Source organism: Jatropha curcas, chromosome 8 (genome assembly GCF_041381405.1).
Source record: "Jatropha curcas cultivar XTBG-Jc1 chromosome 8, XTBG_Jcur_1.0, whole genome shotgun sequence".
In the NCBI taxonomy this organism is placed as follows: domain Eukaryota; kingdom Viridiplantae; phylum Streptophyta; class Magnoliopsida; order Malpighiales; family Euphorbiaceae; genus Jatropha; species Jatropha curcas.
The window spans coordinates 24578312-24605902 of NC_143158.1; the positions used below are offsets into that span (position 1 = coordinate 24578312).

The 27591-nt window shown below is 32.7% G+C and overlaps 1 protein-coding gene and 1 long non-coding RNA gene across 2 annotated transcripts; one reads left to right on the top strand and one right to left on the bottom strand.

Moving 5' to 3' along the window:
• Positions 1-1117: 1117 nt before the first annotated feature.
• LOC149494390 (uncharacterized) lies at positions 1118-3587 on the bottom strand. The gene is made up of 4 exons (XR_016322025.1): positions 3311-3587; positions 2956-3094; positions 2161-2245; positions 1118-1358 (listed from the first exon to the last, which is right to left on the bottom strand). It is a non-coding gene; the product is annotated as an uncharacterized LOC149494390 (long non-coding RNA).
• Positions 3588-17977: 14390 nt separating this feature from the next.
• On the top strand, positions 17978-25135 carry LOC105636453 (adagio protein 1). Its single transcript, XM_012219730.4, has 2 exons — positions 17978-18413; positions 23327-25135. The coding sequence occupies exons 1-2, from the start codon at positions 18181-18183 to the stop codon at positions 24933-24935; spliced, it is 1842 nt and encodes a 613-aa protein (XP_012075120.1). The 5' UTR covers positions 17978-18180; the 3' UTR covers positions 24936-25135.
• The last annotated feature ends 2456 nt before the right edge of the window (positions 25136-27591 follow it).

A 27591-nucleotide genomic window follows, 5' to 3' on the forward strand; every position in this document is an offset into this window, starting at 1 on the left:
TAAATATTTGTCTTTTATCTTATACTAGTGGGTGATTTGATGTATAGAATTTATTATGTACATATAAGATTAAATCATTTGTTCATTTGAGATATAAAATTTTATTCACAATCTAAGGTGGAGTTGACAAATCATCAGTATGATTGTAGCACATGATTATATGTAATTTATCTTGATTATGAGAATGGTTACATTCCAACTTCTTCTGCTGATACATATTGTATGAATTAAACGTGGACCAACTAGAGAACTAGTATTTTTATACAGACTAAATAAACAAATTCTCTAGTTCATTAAGAATTATATTTATTACTCTTAATATTGATTTAGTTATTTTAAGCAATGTATGTTACCTATTGTTTTGATTCATTAAAAGCATGGGTTTCATTATGGAGCAATAAACTAGTAAGTTGGACAACAATAATATGCATTTGTGAAATATCAATTCATTAATAGAATCCGTGTCTCATTATAGAGATTCACGATACTTCTTAAGAAATTTATAAGTTTTTATTATGTAAACTCTGCATGTGGATTTTGAATCCCACATGAAATAAGTTAAGTGGAAATTTTAAGGAATTAAATTATCAATTAAATAACATAGTTGATAATTTAATTAACATGTATTTGTAATCTTAACATGGGGAGTTTGTCCCTTTTGAAAAAAAAAAAAAAACACAAGGAGTTTGTAATATTTTAATGTTAAGAGATTTGAAATTAATAAGGAGTTCAATTATGAATTTTTAGTGGAATAATTCATAGTTTATTATAATAATATTTTATAAATTGTATAGAAGCATTATTATAATAAACTACTTTATTAATTTTATTATTGTGGGTCTCCATTGCGCCTGTATTAATTAGAGCTGATTGAGAGATTAATTAAATAAAAATAATATTAAAACATGGTTATAAATATTTTTATATATATATATCATTTTATAAATATTATTTTGTAATTTGAAAAATATATACGAGACACTTAAGCCAAACCTAGGCATCAGTTTTTCATTATATCAGTGTCACGACCCATTTCCATGGGCCGACCGGCACTAGGACCTGGGTAGGGTTAAGGTCCCCGAAGCCCGTAGTAAGCCTGTACTATTTAAAACTCGCATTCTACTCACAATTGTGGATTCAGGCCCAATAATTTATTTCACGATTATATCCAAAGTACAATCCAAATAATAAATGTCTATACTCTATTTGTTCATTTACAACCCAGTTGGAATACAATTGCGGAACTCTACTCCATAATTCGCTACCCTTTGCATTTACATATTCAATAATTATTACTCTTATCAATCCACATCTCGTTCGTTCGTTTGGACTCCAAGATTCTTCTTTCCATCTATTACCTGGGGAGGTTGGAAGGGGGGTGAGTACTAAACTCAGTGAGCAGGATTAGATAACTCTCTTACCCCACACAATCGTACAAATGCTAAAATATTTTAATGTGGTCACCCATTTAGTTATATGATCATGCAGTTTGTCACACAAATGGCAATACAACAGCAATCACAATTATTATCACCTTCATATAAGCACATCACGTGGAAATTAGTCAGTGGCACCACCTGAAACCCCAACGAGCCGTCCTCACACATGGCTCGCCCTCTCATACATGTGCACCAGGGAGCCGATCCCCCATACGGCCAACTGGTCTAATCCTCACTGACCAGTCCTCTCATTGTTTTTCCATTCTCTCTCTTTTCTTTTCCATACCAACAGGAGGCAACCCGGTGGTCTCCATCCAATCTAGATCATCAAGTGCTCACAACAGGAGGCCACCCTGCGGGCTACAATCAAATCTAGATTATCAGGTGCGCAACAACAAGAGGCCATCCTGTGGTTCTATATAACCCATATCATCAGGTACACACGAGGGCGCCGATCTCTCATTTTCCCGGCCGACGGTCAATATCATATCATATTCAGGATCCATATCACATACCGTCCTCACAAACCCATGGTGGTCCACTTCATCCCAATTCCACACAAACAAGGCACAGTATATTCATAGCACAAGTAATCAAACATTTTTTATTATCAACAAATAGTGCATCATAATATGACACTTCAATAAAATAATGCATGATAACATTTAGCCGTGAATGCATGCATACAGGCGGATGATGCGAATTATCTAACACTACTCACAGTTCTTTATTGTCCTCTAAGGGGACTGCCTTTCTAGCCACATGCTTCCAGCCTTTGTCCTTGCATTTCAAGATTTTATAAACCTCTAAAATAAACAATAAAATTCTAAGTAAGAAGTTTAATTTGAAAGATTCTTTTTCATATTCGTTTATTAGTTTTGGTTTCCAGTCATTTAATTCACTTATTAAGATATATATTGGGTTTCCTTATTTATTTATTTATTCTAATTTATCGCTTTTAAATAAAACGTTTAGTTATCCGTTAAGTAATATTTTATAATAACGCTAAGAAGAATACGAATATTAATCATAATAATATTATTAATAGTAATAATACGATTGATAATATAATATCACAAACGATAATCATTTTAGTCGTATTATCTATTACGGATTTCTTTACTAAGTATTCGCTGAAATTTCGGTAGCATTTCCTCTATAAACTGTACTACCCAATTTATCAAATTTTCACAAATCCACACGCACAGCCCATCCATCGGGCAAATTCATATCCACTAATCCCGTCCGCCATAACCGTCATTTATTCAGTCACTTAATTCACATAGCCCATTAAAATTAATTGTTCTATAACTATTTATTTGTTAATAAAATTCCTAAAAGTTATTATTAGCTAGGAATATATATTTTAGTACCAACCTTATAGTTATAATTAATTTTCATGAAATATATTTAACAATATTTAATTTAATTTAATTTAATTTAATACTTAATTAAGTTCATTAATTAATTAATTCGAGATTTATTCAAAAATTGCGAATTAAGCTTTAGAGTGTACCGATTGAAAATCAGATTTTATGTCCGTGATCCGCGCGAAGAGGAGATCATTCTGCCTCTCGGGGTCTTCGCCGGAGTCTCGCCGGAGCCTCGCTGGACCACCGCTGTCGCCGCCGTGCACGGTGGCCGAAAAATTTAACCTTCACCAAAATTGACAAACGATACATCATTTTATTCGTTTCGATGAGAGGATCACTAATATGTATTCAAATCAAGGTGGGTGTGAACTATTTGGCCGGAAATTGACCGGAAAGGTTCGGTGATACCCATTTTGGGTTTTCCGATTCCGGCTATTACAGTCGACGAGGAGCCTACCAAATGAAAGAGGAAGAAGAGAGGAGTCGATCAACACCTACCTCGACGCCTCACGTCATCGGAAACGATGGGAAATCGCCGGAGAAGTTGTTGCAACGGTGCTAAACGTTTCGGTCGAGATTTCGCTCAATCCGGGCTCAAATCGTGCAAACCAAAGTTTAAATCAAACTCCTTGCGACGAGTAGATATTTTTAGAGTATCTATTTGCCGGATTTGGCGGCCGGTGGTCGAAGAACGAGAAGAAAAGGGGAGGGGGGGTTTGTTGAGAGAGAAGAGCGAGAGAGAGACCACTGAGTCTCTCTTCTCGTTTCTCTTTTCTTCCTTTTTTTTTTTTTTTTTTTTCTAGAATTTTCTAATTGGTGGATGGGGTTTGGGTCGATTCGAGTCTAGTTTGGTTTAAATCATGGTTTTAGCTTGGTTTTTCAATTGATTTATGGATTTTTCATCTGGTTTTCGAAAAATTAATTTGATTTTGGGTCCGGTTCAATTTATTTGATTATTTTGTTCAGTTCCGTAATATTTTCTCAATTTATTCATAAAATATTAATAACAAAGATTTTTAATTTTAGGCTGATTAATTTATATGGTAGTTACATATATATAGACACATTTTTAATCGATTAACAATTAGTTTTCCATTTTATTTTCATCGAAATTTTAAGTATTACCCAAACGAAAATTCTAAATAATATATTTTTGGACTTGAGCCCAATTCGTAAAACTTTGGGCTCAATTAGAATTACTCGATCTTAACAGCCCATATTATCATAAATCTGGATTTTTGATTTAATAAAAATTCTAAAGTTTTAAAAATAAAAATTCGGGTATTACAATCAGTTTTTCCCTCTCAATAACTATTTACCAACAGAGACAGTCTATAAAAAATTAACCTACTCACACAGCAGAAGACTGCAACGAAAATGATTTTAGTTTCGATAGAGCAGGAGCAGTTGGTGCGGGAGCTATTGATGTGAAAGTAGGAATCAAAATCAGTGATGGTTTCTTTCGTTCTAGAGGTATTTATGATTCCATATCTTTGAGTTATGTACCTCAATGGTTTACTTGCATGTTATGCATATGCAATTTTGTAACTTCCATTGTATAATTTTTCTGTCAAATGTAATATCTAAGAAAAGCAAAAAACCAATCACATTTATGTAAAAATTGTTTGAACAATTCATGAAGCTAATTTTTCTTTTTAGAAATAATATAAATATGTTGTATTATAATTTTAAAATATCAAATAACTTAGATAATAATATTTAATACTATACCTAAATCAAAACAAAAGGCATAAGTTCTTTCAATCAACCAATAAAATTTTAAGAATAAAATCAATATAAATATGAAATAATGAATAACACGAATGATATGAGACTCCCTCTAGTACTCCGATAATAGGTGATATCATAATATTGAGAGCTAACTCAGTAAGTCGAAACAGAGTGGTATAATATAATATATATATATATATATATATATATATATATATATATATATAAATAAAGTGCTGGAAAAAGGATAGTTTGCTTCGGAATTATATATATAGTAGTCATTATTCCTGGCTATGCGCGGTGTTTATATAATTTTTAAATAAATATTATTATTGAACTATGCTATTATTTTTTAAAAAAAAATTATTTGTGGATAAAAATAATTGAAAAATTTTTTAAATAAAGTTTTATAATAATAATAGTTAATATTTGTTTATTTGAGCATTCAAAAATTAAAATTTTAAAATATATTTTTTATATATTTTTATCTCTTATTTATTCTATTTGGATAGGTTTTGAATTTAACTCTAAAATAGCGTATGAATTTAAATTTGAATTTGAATTATACATGTAAAATCTAAAAAATAAACATTAATATGTCAAATATTGAGATGTATTCAACATAATATTTATTTTATATTTTTTTCAAGACTTTATTTCAACATAATATATTATAGTATATTTAACTCTTTAATTTATATTATGAATGAGGTTGAAAAAATATGGGCATCAATTAAATTAATAAACTATAATAATTATGATAGTCAATAGTTTTACCAATAATTACAATTAACAATAAATTTACCAAAAATTCTATATGAAATGAATTTTTATTTATAAGCCCTATTGGTAGCCAGGTTTCAAATATATATATATATATATATATATATATATATATATATATATGTTTTTTTTTTATGTGCAGAGATATAAAATGTATGATTCTACAAAATGCTAAAAAATTTTGATTTTATAATATCAACGCACATGTTAATAGTTCACCGCTAAAAGGTATAAAAATATCCAAATCTCAGAATTTACCACATATATAGCAAATTGTTATAATCTAGACCCTGCAAAAAAATCATAGTTCTGCGAAAAGATGAAATTGGATAAATTGCTATTGTTGTAGTTACTTCTCTTTACATTTTCGTAGGAGATGAAATTAGATTGTTGTAGTTACTTTGCACATAATGTGTATGGGTTTACAAAGTGTTCGACCACATTCAAATACCAGTAGAGCCAAACCCTTCTTCACCCCTTACTATAGTATCCAAATTCAAATACCAGTAGAGCCAAACCCTCCTTCACCCCTTACTATATAGTATCCAAATTCTTGACATCCACAACTTCAGGAGTAATTGTTTTTTTGATAATCAATTGGGCCCCCTATAATCGACATCTATCACTCCTGCACCCACATCAATCGAGTGCTTCAATGTGAGTCCCAATCTCGGAACTCTGATTGAAATTGCAAAAACAATCCAATTATAGTAATATTATCATTTTTGTAGCTAATTTCTTGTAAAATATGTAAAAAAAATAAGAAAATTTCTTAAATATTTATTAATTAAATCATGAAATATGTAGAAAGAAGAAAAAACTAAAACTAAAAAACTTACCTTTATTTAAATGAAAGACTCTTCAACCTTAACTTGTTCCATACCAAATCATCAAACGTCATTATAAGATTCTTCATCATAAGATGAGAATTGATTCCGAGATTTGATCCTTATATGGCTTTTTGAAAGAATAATAATTTTAAAAAGTTAAATGATTATTAAGGAAGTAGAATATGCATCTGCAATTTTTTATGGATACTAACTACATAGAAATAGAAAAAAAATAATTAAAAAGCATAGTTTCTTTGCTTATGGTGTCCTTTTCTTAGTGAAAACGCTTCCCAAATTTATAAAGAGAAAGTGAAGGCTAATACTATTATGTTAATTCATTGTTAAAATTTATTATTTTTTAATTTTAAAATTTACAACCTTTTAAATTCTCAAATTATAAATTGAAAATTTATTGTCCTAATTAATGTGGTATTCAAAGTCTGTATCACAAAGTTTAGTATCTTTGGAATTCTTAAATAATAAACTAAAAATTTAATCAGTATGATGAACTATCATAACTAATGGGGTACTGAAATATCTATATCTACATATATCTATATAATACTGAAGCAAAAAAATATTTTTAAAATGCTGACGTGTCGCTCTTCTTATTTAGCATTCTATTTTTCCTTTTTTAGAATATTTTGGCTTTTTTTTTACCTTTATTTATATATTTTTTTGTTAAAAAAACTCTTTTCTTAATAGATATATGCCACTTCGAAAAAAAAAAAACCATTATAGACAGACATGACTTGCAGGTTTTGAATATTAGAGATTGTTCATTTATAGTCTTGTTTCTTTGTATTTGAAAATCCAATGGGAAGAGAACACACAGACTCAATATTTATAAATTATCTTCAATCTTCTTTGAATTTTATTGATTTTTTACTTTGAATTTTTTCATAAAATAATATTTATCTTCCTAATTTTTATGTTTTCAACTATGGTGTTTTTAAATAAATATAATTTTTAGGTGAGTGTGTGTGTGTATATATAATCATATACCTGCGCGATGTGCGGATTGTGTAATATAATCTTCTATTTTTTAATTAAATTGAATTTAATTTTGAAGCAAATTATTGTGATTTATACTGTGTTTATTTAATTTAAATAATTTGCTTGTGCATTTTTTATTAAATGATAAAAGGTAAAATTATACACTCTTTTTGAAATTCTCAAATAATGAACTGAAACATTAATTAGCACAATTAATTATTATAAGTAAATTATTGTAATTCAACTGATATATTTAGTTAATTATTTATTTTTTCTCTTTGAAATTCTCATATATTAAAATTAAATGAGGTATAAGAATATTTACTTTTAATGATATAAATGTTAGTGAATTGAAATTAATATTTTAATTTTATTTGTTAATATAACTATATTATTTAATTAATATTTACTAACTATGATTCTATTATAACTCCGTTTGTTTTTTATACAATAAAAATTATTAACAAGAAATTAATATTTATTAAATGCAAAAAAATATTAATTATATTAGAATCCTCCATTTGATTTATTAGTTTGTAACTCTATTATTTAATAATTAGATGAAAAAAAAGATTAATTATAAATGAAAAAATAAAATATCACATCATCACTTTCATATTCTAATGTGTTGCTTATTGTAACACACGTTAATGATGCCTGAATTGTAACAGATCCTAAACGTAGAAGGCTAGAGCAGGAATCTCATGTGAAAGAAGTTTGATGGATGATGAAGTAATCCCCGAAGCTACCAAACTTGATCCAAAGAACTTGGGGTTCTGGTTCCCAGGCCTGCTTGGCCCAATGTGTAACGCCCCATTTTTCTGTGTCTGAAATAGTAAGTTACCTGTGACATCCTACTGAATTGAGTCGTTGAATAGAGTCGAGTCGGGCTGACCCAAAATCAGGTTCGAGCCATTAGAGTCCAGAGTGGGGTAGAATGAGATGTAACTGAAATAATGAAAAGAAGTGGACTTACTTGAATGAAGCAAAAAGATCAAAGTATAAGGATTAGGACTTACTTGCACTAAAGGATCAAGTTTAGGTATTAAGTTGTAATCTATTGACAATTGAGATACCATTTGGTAATTTTTCACATACAATCAATGATATTTTGGAGCCTACCCGAGACTTCCATTTCACTTTCCCATTTTCATCTTTATCTTCTTCATCTCCTTTACTCACCTTCTTTCTCCACCTTCTTCATCTTGATCTTCATCAATTTTAAATGGTATTCAAGCATTAAATTCAACCTCTATTTTATCCAAGTAGAATTTCTTGAAGCTCTATTTTATTCAACCTCTAATTTAGTGATATTTTAGATTATTCATAAGAGTTCTGATGTATAGGAGAGGTGAGCTCAAAGGTAGAACAAAAAAGGAAGCTAAGAAGAAGATTTCAAGCTTTTGAAGTGAAGGTTTGATATCTCTTTAAGTGTAATAAATTTCCTTGCATGAGAACTTGTGTAGCGTGTTGATAATGAGAAGATATGTTGTTGAGTGTTGAGTAAGAGGTCTAGAAATGGTGAGAAAGCATGGAATGATATGACTAAATGAAGTAGATATTGATTTCTTGCTGAACAGATTTGTTGGAAAACTGACCAGTAAATTCACCCTAATTTTAACCCTATTTAACGATGGAATTAGGAAGTGGCATAGAAGAGTTATTTGTTCCTCTATGTTTTAGCTATCCATGGGTTTTTGAATCACCCAAATCGGAGTTATAAATTGAGAGATATGACCAAAATAGTACAAATTGCGCGGGCTGGAAATACGACTCGCGCTCCCAAGTTTCATGTCACGCTCCCGATTTGTGCCTGTAAACTCTCTGACTCTCTTGTGTGCTTCTCGCGCTCACGAATTTCATGTCGCGCTCGCGAATTGTGCCTATAAACTCTCTGACTCTCTTGTGTGCTTCTCACGCTCGCGAATTTTCATGTCTCGCTCGCGACTTGTGTTCTGATGCCCTTTTGGAACTCTTTTTCTATGCAATTGTATTCCTTTGCTCAAATTGTATTCCTACAATCATTTTAAAACAAAAAGACAACACGAGCAAATGTATAAAAACAAAATGCAATCATGCAAATGATATGAACTAACATAATACAAGTTGCCCACTTTGCGAGGCGATGAGCATGCAGGTAAATAGTATGGTTTATGTATTTATGAAGCAATTAATATGCTTTTGTTTTATACTATTGACATACCGATAATATGCTCCATTGAGGTTAGGTAGAAACCACGTAGATAAGGCTATGTCGCGACATAGGATAGCAGATCTGCGCCCCATACAGTTTGGTACTCCGGCTACAGGCAGTTGAGTGGATATGATTATATATGGGCCATAGTAGCCCAGTCATACAGTATGCATCCAATTTCATATAGTTCCTCTTATCACTTTGGTTTCACTATAACCTGATGGAGCTATACAGTTATATTGACTAAAAATTGCTTAAGTAATACAACATAATGAACAGCACGTACGATAATGAAAGTATCATGATATGTGTGCTTACATGGTTATTTATCCATATGTGTTTACATGTTTATTTATACATATCTATGTGCTTACATGTTTCTTTATTCGTTGAGATATCCACTAAGTTTTAATAAAAGTTGCAGAATTCATACAACATAAGGAACATCAGGTAAGATCATAAAAGTATAATGTTATGTGTGCTTACAAGTTTATTTATTTAGCTCTTATGAAGTCATACAGTTATGAGATTTTATTATTTATAACTTATACGATGTTGACTAAAAAGTACGTAAGTCATACAACATAATGAACAGCAAGTAAGATAATGAAAGTATAATGTTATGTGTGCTTACAAGTTTATTTATTTAGATCTTATGGAGCCATACAGTTATGAGATTTTATTATTTATAACTTATACAATGTTGACTAAAAAGTACATAAGTCATACAGCATAATAAACATCAAGTAAGATAATGAAAATATAATGTTATGTGTGCTTACATGTTTATTTATTTAATTCATACAACATAATGAATAGCAGGTAAGATCATGAAAGTATCATGATATATGTGATTAAATGTTTATGTAAAGGAGTTATGATATAAGTAGAACTAAATTATGTATGTTATGAATTAGAAGTTTATTCTTTGCTATAAATGTAAATTTATGTTAAAATTTAATGATTCTATAATTATCAATGATTTTATGAAATTTGTATTTTAAGTAAGTTGCCATCGCAACTTTGGTAGATATGTGAATTATGAGCACCACTGAGTTTTATACTCAGCGCATCGATTTTTATCACGCGTAGGTTGAAGATCGTGGTTGCTACTTGAAGATTTGAAGAGTACTATCAAAACAGAAGTGACTAATTTGGTAGTATTAGATTGAGAGTTGTATCATTAAGAATTATGACATGTATAATTATTACATTTTTTTTAGAGCTTATGTGATTGGAAATATAATTGAAGCATGTAATTATTTTTGGCGTAAGTATTTGGAGATAAAAAGAATACTTATGAAATGATTGAATATGAAATATTTTAAAATAGTTGGAATGATTAGTTCATGAAGACTTAACATATATAATGAATGCAATTCATTGCTGGATATTAAATGCTATTGAGGATTTATACAGTTATGAAAATATATAAAGTGTTATTGTGTTATGACGATTATTTGAAGATGGTGGAAGTTTGGAGTTTAATTAGGAGTGTTTTGTATTCATATTTACCATACAGGATGATATTAGCGTGACAGGACATAAGTTCAACTAGATTGTAGCGCCTCGGCTAGGTTCATTCGGGTTAATGGGTGGACCGGGAAGGGATGTTACACAATGAGTTCCATAAGTTGGAATTGTCGGGGGCTTGGGAACCCACATACAGTTTGAGACTTAAAGGACTATGTGTCCGACAAGAAACTCAATTTTATTTTCCTTATGTAAAACTAAAATAAAGCAAGAAAAGTTATTACAAGTAAGGAGAGCTTTGGGCTATGCAGAGTCTTTTATAGGGGACCCAATTGGCATTGGTGGTGGTTTAGCCTTATTATGGAAGGAATCTAAGCTAGCTAAGTTGATTAGTTAGTCGCATCATCATATAGATATTCAAGTCTATATTGAGGGTATGAATTCTTAATGTCTAACAGGCTTTATGGGTATTCAGATAGGAGAAGAAGGAGTTTAGGGTGGAATTTGCTTCGCTCCCTAAAGAAAAAATCTTCATTGTGTTGGTGTGTAATTGGGGACTTTAATGACATCATGTATCTCTTAGAGAAGCAGGGCAATAATTCTCATCCACGATTTTTTCTAAAAGGTTTCAAAAGTGTTTTAACAGATTGTGGATTGCATGACATGGGGTATGATGGCCTCGCTACACGTGGGAAGATAAAAGGGATGACGAAGTTATTGTACGTGAACGGTTAGGCAGAGCAATCTCTTGTAGTGCATGGATTTTGATTTTCAAAATGGCAAAAGTTTATGTGTTACCAACCGATTCTTCTAATCACCTTCCTTTATTATTATGCTCAGGAGTTAAGTTGAGAAGATATGTTCAGAAGAGGTTTTGATTTGAAAATTCTTGGACTGTAGAGGAGAACTATTGGCAAGTGGTAGTTAAGGGATGGACTATTCTTCCTTAAATTATTTAAATAGTCGTATTGTCTCTCCTGCTTTAAGTTGCTTCTCTCATGGGTAGCAGATTATCATAAAGAGTTTCAAGCTAGGCTTCGCTAAGCGAAACAACAACTTGATTTTTTGCATTGGCAACCTACCCTTAATACGTTTTTGCTCAAACAAATGGAGGAGCAACATAGTAGTTTGCTTTTAAAAATGAGCTATACTAGAAGCAACGATCAAACAACATTGATTAACAAAAGGAGATTCTAATTCAAATTCTTCTATTTTATGGCTTCTAATCGGCATCGAAAGAATTTTATTACTCGACTTAAAAATAATGATGGTTCCTAGGTTGATTGGGATTCGAGTCTTCCTCAAATTATTCTAAATTTTTATCAGCATTTGTTTACCTCTCATCAAGGTGATCCAATTCCAATCCTTTCCTATGAGGATCGTCGAGTTACAAATGATCAAAATGAGTTTTTGACTGCTCCGTTTATGGCTGAGACATGAAACAAGCTTGCTTTTCGATGCATCTGGATAAGTCTCCGGGATCGGATGGCTTGAATCCATTATTCTTTCAAATTACTGGGATGTTGTGGGAGTTGATGTAACTGCAGCTTGTTTGAGTTGTTTAATACATGTTCGGGTTTGCTAGGCTCAAATCGTACAAATATGATTTTAATTCCCAAAAAATCTGTTCCTAAAATGGTTGCTAATCTGCAACCTATCTCTTTAAGTAATGTTGTTGATCGGATTGTTTATAAGGGTATAGTAAATCGTCTAAAATAGATGCTGCTCTCTCTTATTTCAGAAACCCAAAGTGCATTTATTCCTCATAGATTAATTACAGATAACATTATTGTAGCTTATGAAATGTTTCACACTATTAAAAGGAAAACGCATGGGAAATCAGGTCTTATAGCCTTGAAAACATATACGAGCAAAGCATATGATCGTATAGAATGGGAGTATTTGCGGTTAATTATGGTCAAGATGGGTTTTACGGAAGCATGGATTTCAAAGATAATGATGGTGGTAACTTCAGTCTCTTATTTCTTTGTTAGAGGGACTGAAGAGTATGGGCCTGTGATCCCTCATAAGGGTTTGAGATAGGGGGATCCACTCTACCCGTATCTGTTTATTATCTGTTCGGAAGGATTATCGGTTATTTTATCTAAGTTTTAGGCTCAAGATAGAATTCATGGAGCTTCAATTGTGAGGGGATCTATTCTTGTTTCACATTTATTTTTTGCCCATGATGCATTAATTTTTACAGAAGCTACTATTCAAGAGGTAGCACAGTTGAAGCATTGCCTACACTTATAGGAAATGGCTTCAGGGCAATAAATGAAATTTTCAAAATCTGCAATATCATTTTCTCCTAATATGGTAGTAGAGTTGAGAAATTCTATCTGTGAATGCTTGAGGGTTCAGGAGGTGGGGTCTCATGGTAACCATCTAGGCATGCCTTCGGTAATTGGAAGAAATAAGAAAGAAAATTTTCATTTTATTATTGAAAAGGTGACTAAAAGATTACAGGGTTGGAAATCAAAACTATTATCCGAAGCTAGAAAATATGTTTTGTTAAGAACGGTAGCTCAAACTATACCCAATTATTTGATGTCACTTTTTTTGCTCCCGGTGGATACTTATAAGGATTAGAAATGTCTCATGAATGGATTCTTTTGGAGTAATGAATATTGGTAATTATGGACTTCATTGGCCTCAACAGCGTCAGCTGACAGTTCCGAAAGTGGACGGAGGTCTTGGTTACCGTGACTTTTGACAATTCAATTTTCGCCTTCTAGCCAAGCAAGGTTGGAGATTGTTGAACTATCCTAGTTTTTTGCCTTCAAAGAATTTAAAGGCTCGTTATTTGACTTTTTTGAGGCTGAAGTGGGTCATAATCCAAGTTAAATATGGCGAAGTATATGTGTTCTACGTCCTATTTTACTTAGGGAATACAGGCGAAGAGTAGGAGATGGTTCTACCCTTAATATATGGAGAGAGCCATGATTGATGGATGAATTTATGCCTACTATTCAAACTGATTTTTTAGCAGATCATCAGTTGCATAGGTGTCAGATTTGATTATCAGTTGTCAATGGAATGAGCCTTTAATTCGTAATCATTTTACCCCGAGAGATGCAGATCTTATCTTACAAATACCTATATCTTCTAGAGTTATAGTTGATGACTGGTTTTTCAATGGCTGAAAAAGAGGGGTGAATATCAAGTCAAGGAAGGATATCAGATGGCTATGGATATGGTGGACCAAGATTTCGCGATCTCAAATTTTCCATGGAACAAGCTATGGCAAGTGCAGGTTCCAGAGAAAGCAAAACTTTTTGTGTGGAGAGTGTTGCGGGATTCCTTTCCTTGTAAAGCAAACTCGAAAAGAAGGCATGTTGATGTTGATGAAGTCTGTCCAGTTTGTGGTATTTATCTAGAAACCACTTTGCATATTTTGTATCAATGCTCTCATAAACAATCAGCTTGGTTTTTATCATCACTAGGTTGGAGCTCTTCCATTTTTTAAATTCATGGCTTTCTCAAGTTTTAAATTCTATGGCTAAGTGTTCTCAGGAGGAAGTTTTTATGGTATTTTGGAGCTTGTGGCTGCATAGAAATGAGGTTGTTTGGCATCGATTTTTTTGATAACCACATTTTATCATTAGTAGAGCTCGTGCTATTCTTTTAGAATGGAAAGCAGTGAGATCGCAACGCAAAGCACATGTTGTCTTAGGTGAACAAGAGCACAATGTATGGAAGGTCCCTTTACTAGGTCAGTTTGTATGTAATATTGATGTAGCAGTGTTGTCTTCTGGTTTTTATGGCTTGGGAATGCTTATAAGAAATAATCAAGGCCATTGATGTGCGGGCCAGTTGCTTATTCAACCGGGCCTTCATGATCCTCAGTTGGGGAAGCTATGTGTTTTAGAGAAGCCTTAAGATGGATGAAGGCATTGCCATTTTTTTCCTATATGTGTGGAGACTGATTGTAAAGATTATAGTGGATGCTTTAAAATCTCCATGCAGTTATGACTCCTAATTTGGTTTGGTGATTATTGATTGTAAAGCTGTACTTGATGAGCTTCAATATGTTTCTTAGAGTTTTATTAGAAGGCCAACGAATCATATTGCCCATACTATAGTTAGGGCGACAAATTTTATAACTTGTTTTTCATGGGGGGTATACCCTCCTTTTTTGTATGCACCTTTATTTATTGATATGAATAATATGAGTTGAGCTCATTTTTTGATTCAAAAAAATATATATATATATGATGAAGGCTAGAGCAGGAATCATATTATAACAGATCCTAAATGTAGAAGGCTAGAGCAGGAATCTCATGTGAAAGAAGTTTGATGGATGATGAAGTAATCCCCGAAGCTATCGAGCTTGATCCAAAGAACTTGGGGCTCTGGTTCCTAGGCCTGCCTGGCCCAATGAGTTCCATAAGTTGGAACTGTCGAGGGCTTGGGAACCCACATACAGTTTGGGACTTGAAGGACTATGTGTCTGATAAGAAACTCAATTTTATTTTCCTTATGGAAACTAGAATAAAGCAAGAAAAGTTATTATAAGTAAGGAGAGCTTTGGGCTATATAGAGTCTTTTATAGGGGACCCAATTGACATTGGTGGTGGTTTAGCCTTATTATGGAAGGAATCTAAGTTAGCTAAGTTGATTAGTTATTCTCATCATCATATAGACATTCAAGTCTATATTAAGGGTATGAATTCTTAGTGTCTAACGGTCTTTATGGGTATTCAGATAGGGGCAGAAGGAGTTTAGGGTTGAATTTGCTTCGCTCCCTAAAGAAAAAATTTTCATTGCCTTGGTGTGTAATTGGGGACTTTAATGACATCATGTATCTCTTGGAGAACAGGGCAATAATTCCCATCCACAGTTTTTTTAAAAGGTTTCAAAAGTGTTTTAACAAATTGTGGATTGCATGACATGGGGTATGATGGTCCTCGCTACACGTGGGAAGATAGAAGGGATGACGAAGTTGTTCTACGTGAACGGTTAGACAGAGCAGTCTCTTGTAGTGCATGGATTTTGATTTTCAAAATGGCAAAGGTTTATGTATTACCAACCGATTCTTCTAATCACCTTCCTTTATTCTTATGCATTGGAGTCAAGTTCAGAAGATATGTTCAGAAGAGGTTTAGATTTGAAAATTCTTGGACTGTGGAGGAGAACTATTAGCAAGTGGTAGTTAAGGGATTGACTATTCTTCCTTAAATTATTTAAATAGTCGTGTTGCCTCTCCTGCTCTAAGTTGCTTCTCTCATGGTTAGCAGATTATCATAAAGAGTTTCGACCTAGACTTCGCCAAGCGAAACAACAACTTGATTTTTTGCATTGGCAACCTACCCTTAATATGTTTTTGCTCAAACAAATGGAGGAGCAACATAGTAGTTTGCTTTTAAAAATGAGCTATACTAGAAGCAACAATCAAACAACATTGATTGGCAAAAGGAGATTCTAATTCTAATTCTTCCATTTTATGGCTTCTAATCGGCATCGAAAGAATTTTATTTCTCGACTTAAAAATAATGAATGTTCCTAGGTTGATTGGGATTCGGGTCTTCCTCAAATTGTTCTGAATTTTTATCAACATTTATTTACCTCTCATCAGGGTGATCCAATTCCAATCCTTTCCTATGCCGATTGTCGAGTTACAAATGATCAAAATGAGTTCTTGATTGCTCCGTTTATGGCTGAGACATGAAACAAGCTTGCTTTTCAATGCATCTGGATAAGTCTCCTGGATCGGATGGCTTGAATCCATTCTTCTTTCAAAATTACTAGGATGTTGTGGGAGTTGATGTAACTGCAGCTTGTTTGAGTTGTTTAATGCAGGTTCGGGTTTGCCAGGCTCAAATCGTACAAATGTGATTCTAATTCCCAAAAAATCTGTTCCTAAAATGGTTGCTAATCTGCAGCCTATCTCTTTAAGTAATGTTGTTGATCGGATTGTTTACAAGGGTATAGCAAATCGTCTAAAATAGGTGCTGCCCTCTCTTATTTCAGAAACCCAAAGTGCATTTATTCCTCATAGATTAATTACAGATAACATTATTGTAGTTTATAAAATGTTTCACACTATTAAAAGGAAAACACATGGGAAATCAGGTCTTATCGCCTTGAAAATATATACGAGCAAAGCATATGATCGTATAGAATGGGAATATTTGCAGTTAATTATGGTCAAGATGGGTTTTACGGAAGCATGGATTTCAAAGATAATGAGGGTGGTAACTTCAGTTTCTTGTTTCTTTGTTAAAGGGACTGAAGAGTATGGGCCTGTGGTCCCTCACAAAGGTTTGAGATAGGGGGATCCACTCTCTCCGTAACTGTTTATTATCTGTTCGGAAGGATTATCGGTTATTTTATCGGTTTGAGCTCATTTTTTGGTTCAAAAAAAAAAAAAAAAAAAAAATATATATATATATATATATATATATATATATATATATATATATATATATATAATCTTAATAGTTTCTTTTATATTTCACATGAATCATTATAAACTGCTAGTTACAAGTGATTACTATTGGCTATTAGCTCTTAGTTCAAATCAAACCAAACATACTTTTAATGAAATTATCCCACTGCTTCTCTAATTATAATGTTTTATATTAAAATATGAAAAAAATAAATTGGTTCTCGAGTTATAGCTAGATTAACCTATGAAAATTTATATTTTTAAAAATTAACTGTAAGATCCTTAATTTATAATTCTGTTAACACATTAATCCTTTTATCCAAAAGAGCCTCTGTCAATTTAACTAAGAAATTAGTCTCTAAATTATACTCAAACTAACTACAAGATTTCTAAGGAATGATAATTGTCAACACTTTGATACTTTCCTTATAATTTTTCATTAATACTTTAGTCTTTTTTTCAGACGGAAGGACCAAAGTGTTAATAAAATTATAATTTAAAAATTTTATAATAAGTTTTTGGAAATAGAGATTACTATATATTAATTTGACTGTAAGTCACGAACTACTTTTTTTCTTTTTTTGCTTAGAGATAAAAATTTTCAAACAAACAACGGCAGACCTAACCTTGTCTCAGCAAACCAAAGGCGGTGACTCAGCGACTCTTCACGAATCACTTGTAAAAAAACAAGACCCAAACAGAGACCCGACTCATCTCTCTTTCTCTCGCATTCTCATATAGCTAAAAATAACTAATTTGCAAGCGTTGCCTACCACTCGTTGTCTCGCCATCTTCATATACCTTGTACAGAACGAAAACGTTCTTTCTCACTTTCTTACTCTTCTCTAACTTTCTAGAAAAACCCACTTGTTTGTTTTAAGATCTTTGTAATTTCTTGGTGACCTTTTTTTCCCCCCTTCTATTCGTTAATGGGTTAGATAAATTTCTCTCTGTTTCCTGTTTTCTTCAAATGGAGTGGGACAGCAATTCGGATCTGAGCGGTGATGAAGATGAGGGTTTCACGTTCAACGATGGTGATGGTGGTGGTCCGCTTCCTTTTCCCGTTGGGAATTTGATTCAAACGGCGCCGTGTGGGTTTGTTGTCACTGATGCACTTGAGCCTGACCATCCTATTATTTATGTCAATACCGTTTTTGAGATGGTTACTGGCTATCGAGCTGAGGAAGTGTTGGGGCGTAACTGGTTAGTGCTCTTTTTTCTATTTGAAGTTGTTAATTCAAGTGTAGAGTTTTGCAATTTTGATTGGAATTTGTTTATTTCGATTAATTTTTTGCTCTTTCTAGCTCTTTAGGGTTCTTTAATTTGGTTGTTTAAAACCCACTTTTCTGTTTTGGATTTTTATATATGTATTTTAGGAAATGAATGCTTACCTTTGTGTTCGCCTTTCCAATGAATTTTAGAGAGTTGGCGAGCTTAGACTCTGTTAGATAAGAGAAATGGATGAGCTAATTTTGGATGATCCTTATTATCATAGCTACAGCATGCTTCTTGTTATTCCATCAAAGGTCTCCACCTGGGGCTTTTGGAATCTTTTGGATAAATAAGATGTTCTTGCTTCAAAGTGTTGAAAGACGCTAGCAGCTATGCATTTTAACCCTTTTGTTTTTTGGCACTCCATTTGCTGCACATATTGAACATTTTGTTATGAGACTACTATTTGCGGATGTCTATATTGTGAGATAAATCTTTTTTTTTTTTGTTAACATGAGACTGAGCTAAAATATAAAACAGTTTTGTGAAATCTGCCTCATGCTTATAAAATGTCTTGGGAGCATGATCTTTATAGTTTGTCAATTAGTAGGAAAAGAGGTTCAATGTTTATTTGGCTGATTATGTTGTCTTAGATGTGGGATTGGCGGTGTAGGATTGAATGCTTAACAAGATAATTGCTGGAATTTTTAGGAAAATACTATCAGCTTTTCAAGTGTGATTGTGGATTTTTGTTGAGAAAGAGAACTTACTAAGAAAAGTTGAGGGGGGTGGGGAAAATGCTATGCTATTTGTGTGTCTAAAGCTGCAAGAAGGAAGGGAAAGGTTATGTAATTAAGTATGAAATTAATCAAGTTGTTGATATATCCGGATGTTTCGAGCAAGCAGAAGTTAGGAACAGTATTGTGTTATCGTGTTGGGTATTTTTGACTTGCAAGGGTTTTGTGTTGTGATACATGAAATTTAGTGGAGGGTTAGTGATTTAGAATTTAGAACAGAGGTAAATAAGGGCTGTCCTGGACTAATTTTGACTAATCAAAAAGAACAATTTAAGGCTTAGTTGAAAAAAAAAAAAAAAAACAAGGTAAGAAGGTTGCACTACAAGCATAAACAAGAGCAAGCTTGGGAAGAAATAAATCTACATATTCATGTCTGTGTGCATCTTGAACTTCTGAAAATTTCTGTTTTTATCCAAGTGTTAAAGGAGAACAGTACGAATTTTCAAGTACAAGATAACCGGAGTTTCAACATCAAGTAGTTCCTTAGAAATTTGTGCACCTAGTTCTTGTTTTTTCATCCTATGCACAACATGGATGTTTCATTTTTCTTAAATTTTATATTTTCTGTTGCAATTTTACCTGTTTTCCTTATAATCCAGTATTATCAAGTACCATCTAATGATATATGTGAAGCATGATGTGTTGGGTATTGACAAATTCTCTAAATTAATACTGTAACTTTACATTAATGCAAACTGTGGATCATAATACAAGATGAGTATTCAGGAATTTATCCTTTTTAATCCAAGTTATTTCAGCAGCATTAAAAAACGATGGAAGTTTTATGTGTATGCTGTCCTTTAGTTTCAGAAGGGAGCCTGAATGAATTAATCTCGTGACATATTAGGTGCGCTTATCCTTTTTAGTTTTGGCTACGGTCATATAAAAAAGGGCAAAGAACGGTCCTTATTTGTATTCGTTTCTCAGAAATGGAGAGTGCCAAATGAAGTGTTGATGCTTTACTTGAACTTTTTTACTACGTCGACCATGAAAAACCAATTGAGATTGTATTCCTTCTCATTTAAGGCTTCAGTGGAGATTAAATGTTGTATTATTTATATCTGCCAACATTGTATTGTATTGGAAAGGGGTTCATGTATGCTAGAAGGGGGTTCATATCCATTGATGAATGTCCAGAGTTGGTCAACTTGACTAATGAAAAATAGAAATAAAAAAAATGGAATAGGTGAGCCATTTTGCTTCTTTGGGTTGAACTTAGGCTAGGATTGTGAAAAGCCCATGCTGGTTTTTCCAGTCTGCTGAGAACTTATGTTCAGATCCTTACTTGAATGAAAAATGCATGTTGCTTTCACTATTTGTGTTATATATATTTTTTGCCCTCATGTTATCAGCAAAATATGTGCAATCTCTGTGGAAACTGGGACTGCATATTGATTTACTGTTCCATTTTCAATGAATTTTCTCTTTGTTCTGATGGGATAACTAATAGAATATCCTTGTCTCTTCATTGTAATTTTTTCTCTTCATTAACATAGTAGTACAGTGCTGCCAACACTTGCAAATCTTTTGAGTGGTTAAGAGAAATGACTGTCCAAGGACTCACTAACTAAGCTTTAGCATGCCTACACCGCTAATTTGAGTCGAGACCAGCGCAAACCTCTGACAACTTGTGCAATAAGCATGTTTGATAGCAATTTAATGAAGTGACTGAATACTAGCTCTAATTTTTGGAAGTAATTTATAGTTGTTCATGCTTGTTCCTTTTGTGGCTTTCCTTATGTATCGATTTTAGTAGAATTAGAATTACATTCCTCTTGGGCCAAGTTTGCATTTTTAACACTGCAAGAGTTCTTATGACTCTGGTTCCATTCATTGGGGTTTCATTAGTTGAATAAGAGAAATGAAGGTTTTCAATTTTTAGAAGCGTTTAAAATTTCAATTTTCTGAAAACAGTTGTTCCTTGGGGCTTTGACTATCAACCTTAGAAGTGATAACTTCTCCAATGATTTCATCGTCCTTTTAAGTTTCCCTGAGGGCGTTAAATATCTAAATGCTTTAATTTCCCTTCTTCTGCTCCTAAGTAACTAGATAGTGAAGGGTTCTGGACCTTTCTTGGGTTTATACTACTGCAATTAAGGTTGATATGCATAGCTTTCACCACTATCCTTGTCATCATTTCTTGTAAAATGTCTTTAAGCACCATGGAGGTGAGAACCACAAAATATAACCTCATTAGGATGTTTTCAAGTATTGGTTTACTACCATATAATCTATTGCTAGAATTAAAAAAATAGTTTTTGGTCAATTATTGATCACTTTTGGTATGTAACCTATCTACTTTAGGGTTCATGTAAGTATATACTACATTCTTATCCAATAACCAAAATTTTAAGGTAAAAAAACATTTTATTGGCGTCATGTAAGTATATGATTAATGAATAAGTATCTAGTCTATTCACTATGTCGATCATCTATTAAAGAAGCAACTAAACGGCTTGAGCTATTTGATTTTCTGTTGGATTATAACCTCATAACCACTGGTTATCTCTTTACCCGACATGAAACTCTGTTGACTATTTTTTAAGTGCCCAAATACTTGAATGTAAAAAACGTGTTCTTGGTTAAATATTTTCCATGAACGGTTGGAGCTTAAAGTATAATATTTGAGATTACCATTGAATCATATTTGATCATTGAAAAACTAAGATTGGAATGGAAGCCCTAAAATAAGAGACATCCTTTTCCATTCCCATTCCATTTTTCTAAAGTGAATCAACTGTGCCATTATTTCTCAAACACCTTCAATTGTACTGATTAAAATTGGAAATCACTAAAAGCAACAATTCTGAAATGAATTACTGCATAATGCAATTTTGGTTGTAGATATTGTCATACCTTCTATGCTGTTTTGATTTCTGGAGGATTTTGAAAGTATGATACAACTTTATTTTTGAAGTTTTACAGACATATAACATACCTATATCAGTAGAATCCCCTGCTTTATTTCTTAATCCACAATCAAGTTATTTTTCTCCTTTTCTTATTTTAATAAACAAATGTTGTTTTTTAATATGAAAGGCACTAAGTAACAGGTTTGATATGTTAGTTATTTAATTGTTTTAATTGCTTAGTGACTGCAGGAAATAGAATTTGCATTAAGTTCTGAAATTTCACAATTGTAACACTGAAATAGAGACTCCGGAGTTTGTTATGGTGATGGGCTTTCTTTTGTATTATGTGTTTGCTTGGAGGCCTCAAACATTAAACCTCTTTTATGCCTAAACTGTTGCCACTAAACTATATAATAGCCTTCAATTTGCATTATGCATGAATTTTATAATCATCAAGAATTTTTTTCTTAAATGCTTCAAGCTTTATGTTTGTGATGAAATACATTTTTCTGTTCAATTCAAAAGAAAAATTGGAAAATTACCATACTTATTTTAGGATCATTTGTTATTGATGTTCTTCCTAGGGCCTCCTTTTTGTTTTTCCTTTTTTTTTAAATAAATAAATTAATGACAGCGCTCTATAAATTGGTTTTCATTATTTTTGTTGTAATTATAATAAATGTGTGAAGTACTTTGGTCCTGAATGCTTATAACTTGGCATTTAATAATTAATGATCTGTAGCATATTGGACAAGGAATTTAGAGATATCATATATCTGACTCAATAGAGCGTTGGACTTCCTATATCAGCATTTCATTTTTCAGTGATAGCTATGAAAGTTTATTATCCTTTTTGGTGCTTTTTCCCCCACCCAATTAATTTTTAATTACCATTATTGTCAATATTATATTTACTAGTAAGATAAGACTTGTGCCTTCATGTGTGTTTGTCATTGTCAAAATTGATTTAAATACTGAAAGTTAGTCTGGATGTGTATGTATAGTCTAGCTGTGTAGTACTTTCTACAGCTCTTTGCAATTCCAAGTGGATTAGTTTTCTTTCTCCAACTCTGCAATTCCAGGTGGGTTAGGTTTTTAGGAGTACATGAACTTTTGCTGCTGCTCCCTCTTTCTACCCAATATTGTTCATCCCCTTCCTCCATGTGTATGTGTGTGTAATATCTTGTAACTGTTAAAATTTTTAGGTTTCATGTTCGTCACAGCTTACATGCTGAATATTGGCTTTGTTTTACAGCCGATTCTTGCAATGTAGAGGACCATTTGCCAAAAGAAGGCATTCACTAGTGGACTCCACAGTTGTTGCAGAAATAAGAAGGTGCCTTGAAGAGGGAATTGAATTCCAAGGTGAATTATTGAACTTCAGAAAAGATGGATCTCCCCTAATGAACAGGTTGCGGCTTACTCCTATATATGGAGATGATGAAACAATTACTCATGTTATCGGAATCCAGTTCTTCACAGAAGCAAATATTGATCTGGGGCCCGTGCCTGGTTCTTCAATAAAGGAGTCTCTAAAATCAGCTGATAAGCTTCGTTTTGGTTTTTCCACCTACCGTCCTACTCCAGCAGGGGATCGCAATGTTTGTCGTGGGTTTTGTGGGATACTGCAGTTGAGCGATGAGGTGATATCTCTTAAGATACTTTCACGTTTAACTCCAAGAGACATTGCATCTATTGGATCAGTGTGTAGGCGACTCTATGAACTGACGAAGAATGAGGACCTTTGGAGAATGGTTTGTCAGAATGCTTGGGGTAGTGAAACAACTCGTGTTTTGGAAACTGTTCCTGGTGCAAAGAGACTTGGATGGGGCCGCCTTGCAAGAGAATTGACGACTCTTGAAGCAGCAGCTTGGAGAAAGCTAACTGTTGGAGGTGCTGTTGAACCCTCAAGATGCAATTTTAGCGCTTGTGCAGTAGGAAATCGGGTTGTCCTTTTTGGTGGGGAAGGTGTTAACATGCAACCGATGAATGACACATTTGTACTGGATTTGAACTCCAGCAACCCTGAGTGGCAACATGTGCAAGTGAGCTCCCCTCCTCCTGGACGGTGGGGTCACACCCTCTCTTGTGTTAATGGGTCTCATTTGGTGGTTTTTGGAGGTTGTGGAAGGCAAGGCTTACTCAATGATGTCTTTGTTTTGGACTTGGATGCCAAGCCTCCAACTTGGCGTGAGATTTCTGGATTGGCTCCACCACTTCCACGATCATGGCACAGTTCCTGCACTCTTGATGGCACCAAGCTGATAGTCTCAGGTGGGTGTGCAGATTCTGGGGTACTTCTTAGTGACACATTTCTGCTTGATCTATCAATGGAAAAACCAGTCTGGAGGGAGATACCAGTAGCATGGACCCCACCTTCACGGCTGGGTCATACTCTTTCAGTTTATGGTGGCAGGAAGATATTGATGTTTGGGGGTTTGGCTAAGAGTGGTCCACTTCGATTCCGTTCCAGTGATGTTTTCACTATGGATCTAAGTGAGGAGGAGCCTTGTTGGAGGTGTGTAACTGGGAGCGGAATGCCTGGTGCTGGAAACCCAGGTGGCATAGCTCCTCCTCCAAGGCTTGATCATGTAGCTGTGAGCCTTCCAGGTGGTAGAATCCTGATATTTGGTGGCTCAGTTGCTGGTCTTCATTCTGCTTCCCAACTTTATCTTTTGGACCCTACCGATGAAAAACCTACGTGGAGGATTCTAAATGTACCAGGGCGACCTCCACGTTTTGCCTGGGGACATAGTACATGTGTGGTAGGAGGGACAAGGGCAATAGTCCTTGGCGGTCAAACTGGCGAGGAGTGGATGCTAAGTGAGCTCCATGAGCTGTCCTTGGCTAGCTCTGTTATCTGATTCACAAAAATAAAAAGAGTATTTGAAAAGCTGAGGCAAAGGAATCACCTGAAGCCTTAAATTTCTGGACTGTGAGATCATTTCTTGGAAACTCAGTTGAAACTGTTGTTTCAGTCACTAATAACTCTTGACAAATGTTGGTTTGGTCAGGACCTTTTGTATTAGGTGATTGTCAATTATTGCATATCCTTCTTGTGCAAGGTTGTTCTGGCTGTCCAGGTGAACTTCCATAAGGTGACTTGAAACTCGTTTTTTTTTTTTTTTTTTTTTTTTTTTTTTTTTCTTTTACTCCTCTCCTCTTCACCATGCACATTGGATAATTCTTCTTCTTCCTTCCTTGATAGGTTAGTAGTATTGGGTAGACAGGTAGGTATTGATATAATGTAGGCTTAGTGATCTTGTTATGTCCATGCTTTGCTATTCAGTTCTGTAATCTGAACCAAAGAATTGAAACAGAAACAAGTGCATGTTTATAATGAGTTAAGTACTACTGCTAGTGCTTGGAATGTAACTAAACAAATTTCATGTGTATGTTGCTGCTCTTCCACCTTTTGAACTTGTTTTTGCTTGCTTTTTCAATGTCAATTTTCAGTTGCGTAGATATGTTTTTTTTCCCTCTAAATGATCAATAATTTCAAATAAAATGGATTGTGATATTGATTTGGGATTCAAGTTTTTAATTTTATATGTTCTTTTTCTTGTTTTTATTTTAAGTAGTGGTTTCAAATGTAATTAAGATCTTGTTTGGTATTAATGAGCTATATAATTTTTTTTTTTTTTTTTTGAAATTTATTATTTGTGTTATGTTAAGCTTTCATCTTTTGATAATTTTTATTTTACAAGTAAAAATTAAATTTTAATTTTATGAAATTCTATCCTCCGTCAATCAAACTAAAGTAAAAAAAAAAAAAAAAGAGAAAGTTTGTGCTATTTTTATGTTGCACTGTAAATTTTTATTTCATCAATTTTTTTTTGCAGCAATTTTATCTTGATTTTTGTATTAATTATTTATTTCCTTTGTTAGCTTTCGTTATCATATGAAGTCTATCTGTCTGATTCGAGTAAAAATGAATTATTCACAGTAAAAAGTTAAGAATATTGTAGTCTAATACTCAAAACGCTAACAATTAAAGGTGTCTTACTGTTAATATTTTTTTCTTTTTTAAAAAGAAACACAGGCCCCACATGACCTTGGTAATTCCTTGGATCATATTCTTCTTGATATGCTCCATGTGTCTGAACTGATCCGATGCGACTGGTGCTGGCAAATTTTGATTTGTTTGAAGATGGAACGGATACAAAATAGTTAACAAAAGTACCAGCAATCCAACCATTGATTATAGCTTATTTATCTTAATAAATAAAAATTGACAGTGACGTGACTAAACTGTATTCATAAATGTTAGATTTTAAAAATGACTTTTCAATACATGAAAAAAAAAAAAAATAGTTTCAGCGTATGAATAAATTTTTGATCAAAGACATAAAATAAAATAAAAAATTGAGTCACGCTGTTTAACAAAGCTTTTAAACACAAAGAGCGTGATAGACAGTTTCTTTTTTTTTTTTTTGACACATCAAATTCATAGATTAAATGTGATAAATAAATTAAAGCAATTCATTGTTGTATTAGAGATCTTCTAATTTGATTCCAACTGATCTAACTTTGTTCAATTAATTTTTTAAAGTGAGTTCTTTTAGTTATTTTATACATAGTAACTTTGTCTGATCTAATATGAACTCGAATCCAATTTGATGCAATATTAGTTCTTATTAGCAGATTCCATATAGATATTGCAAAATTGGACACTATCTATCACTATCTCTACTTCCTCCTTACAATTTGGAAATTTTATTTGATTATATGCTTAGTTAAGTTTGCAAGTGCTAAATCAATTCATTTTTTTTATTTGTTTCAAATTGCATTTTTATTTTCCTTTTTAAAAAATATAATTTTTACAAATTTCTATTCTACCACTATTTAATATTCACGTCTATCAATAAATATAGTATTATGTTATAAATTAAATCTTAAAAGTAAATAACTAAATATGCACTTTTATTTAGGGATATACATTTTATCGATGTAGTTAACTGTTTATCGAATTTGCATTAACCAATTTACTGACTTATTACTTGAGTATCTATTGTTTACCGATCCATTTACATATTTACTTATCGATTATCAAATTATTGATGGAGTTTTACCATTTACGGATCAAATTACTGAACTAATTAATTTACTATACTCAAATTGTTTTTTTTTTTTAAATTTATTTTTCTTTTCCAACTTCAAACCATACAAGTTTAAGTAAATGCAAATTGAGAATTCCAATTTTTTTGGATGCGTTGCCCAACCGTTTACCATTTACTTGAAAAAAAAAAAACAAAAATTGTAGTTTGACCTCATTTGTTTAACGTGTGACAATCAAATTATATTTTTATGGAAATGAAATATTTTATTCATAAGTAATGTTTACCCGTTGGCATGTACTTAATATATAAATAGACACATTAAGATATAGTCTAGTGGTAAGTGCATATACAATCTGATAATGATCTAGATTCAAATCTTTTTTCCAAATATTCAAAAAAAAAAAACTATATAAGTTGATACTTCTATTTTTACCACATATATATATATATATATATATAT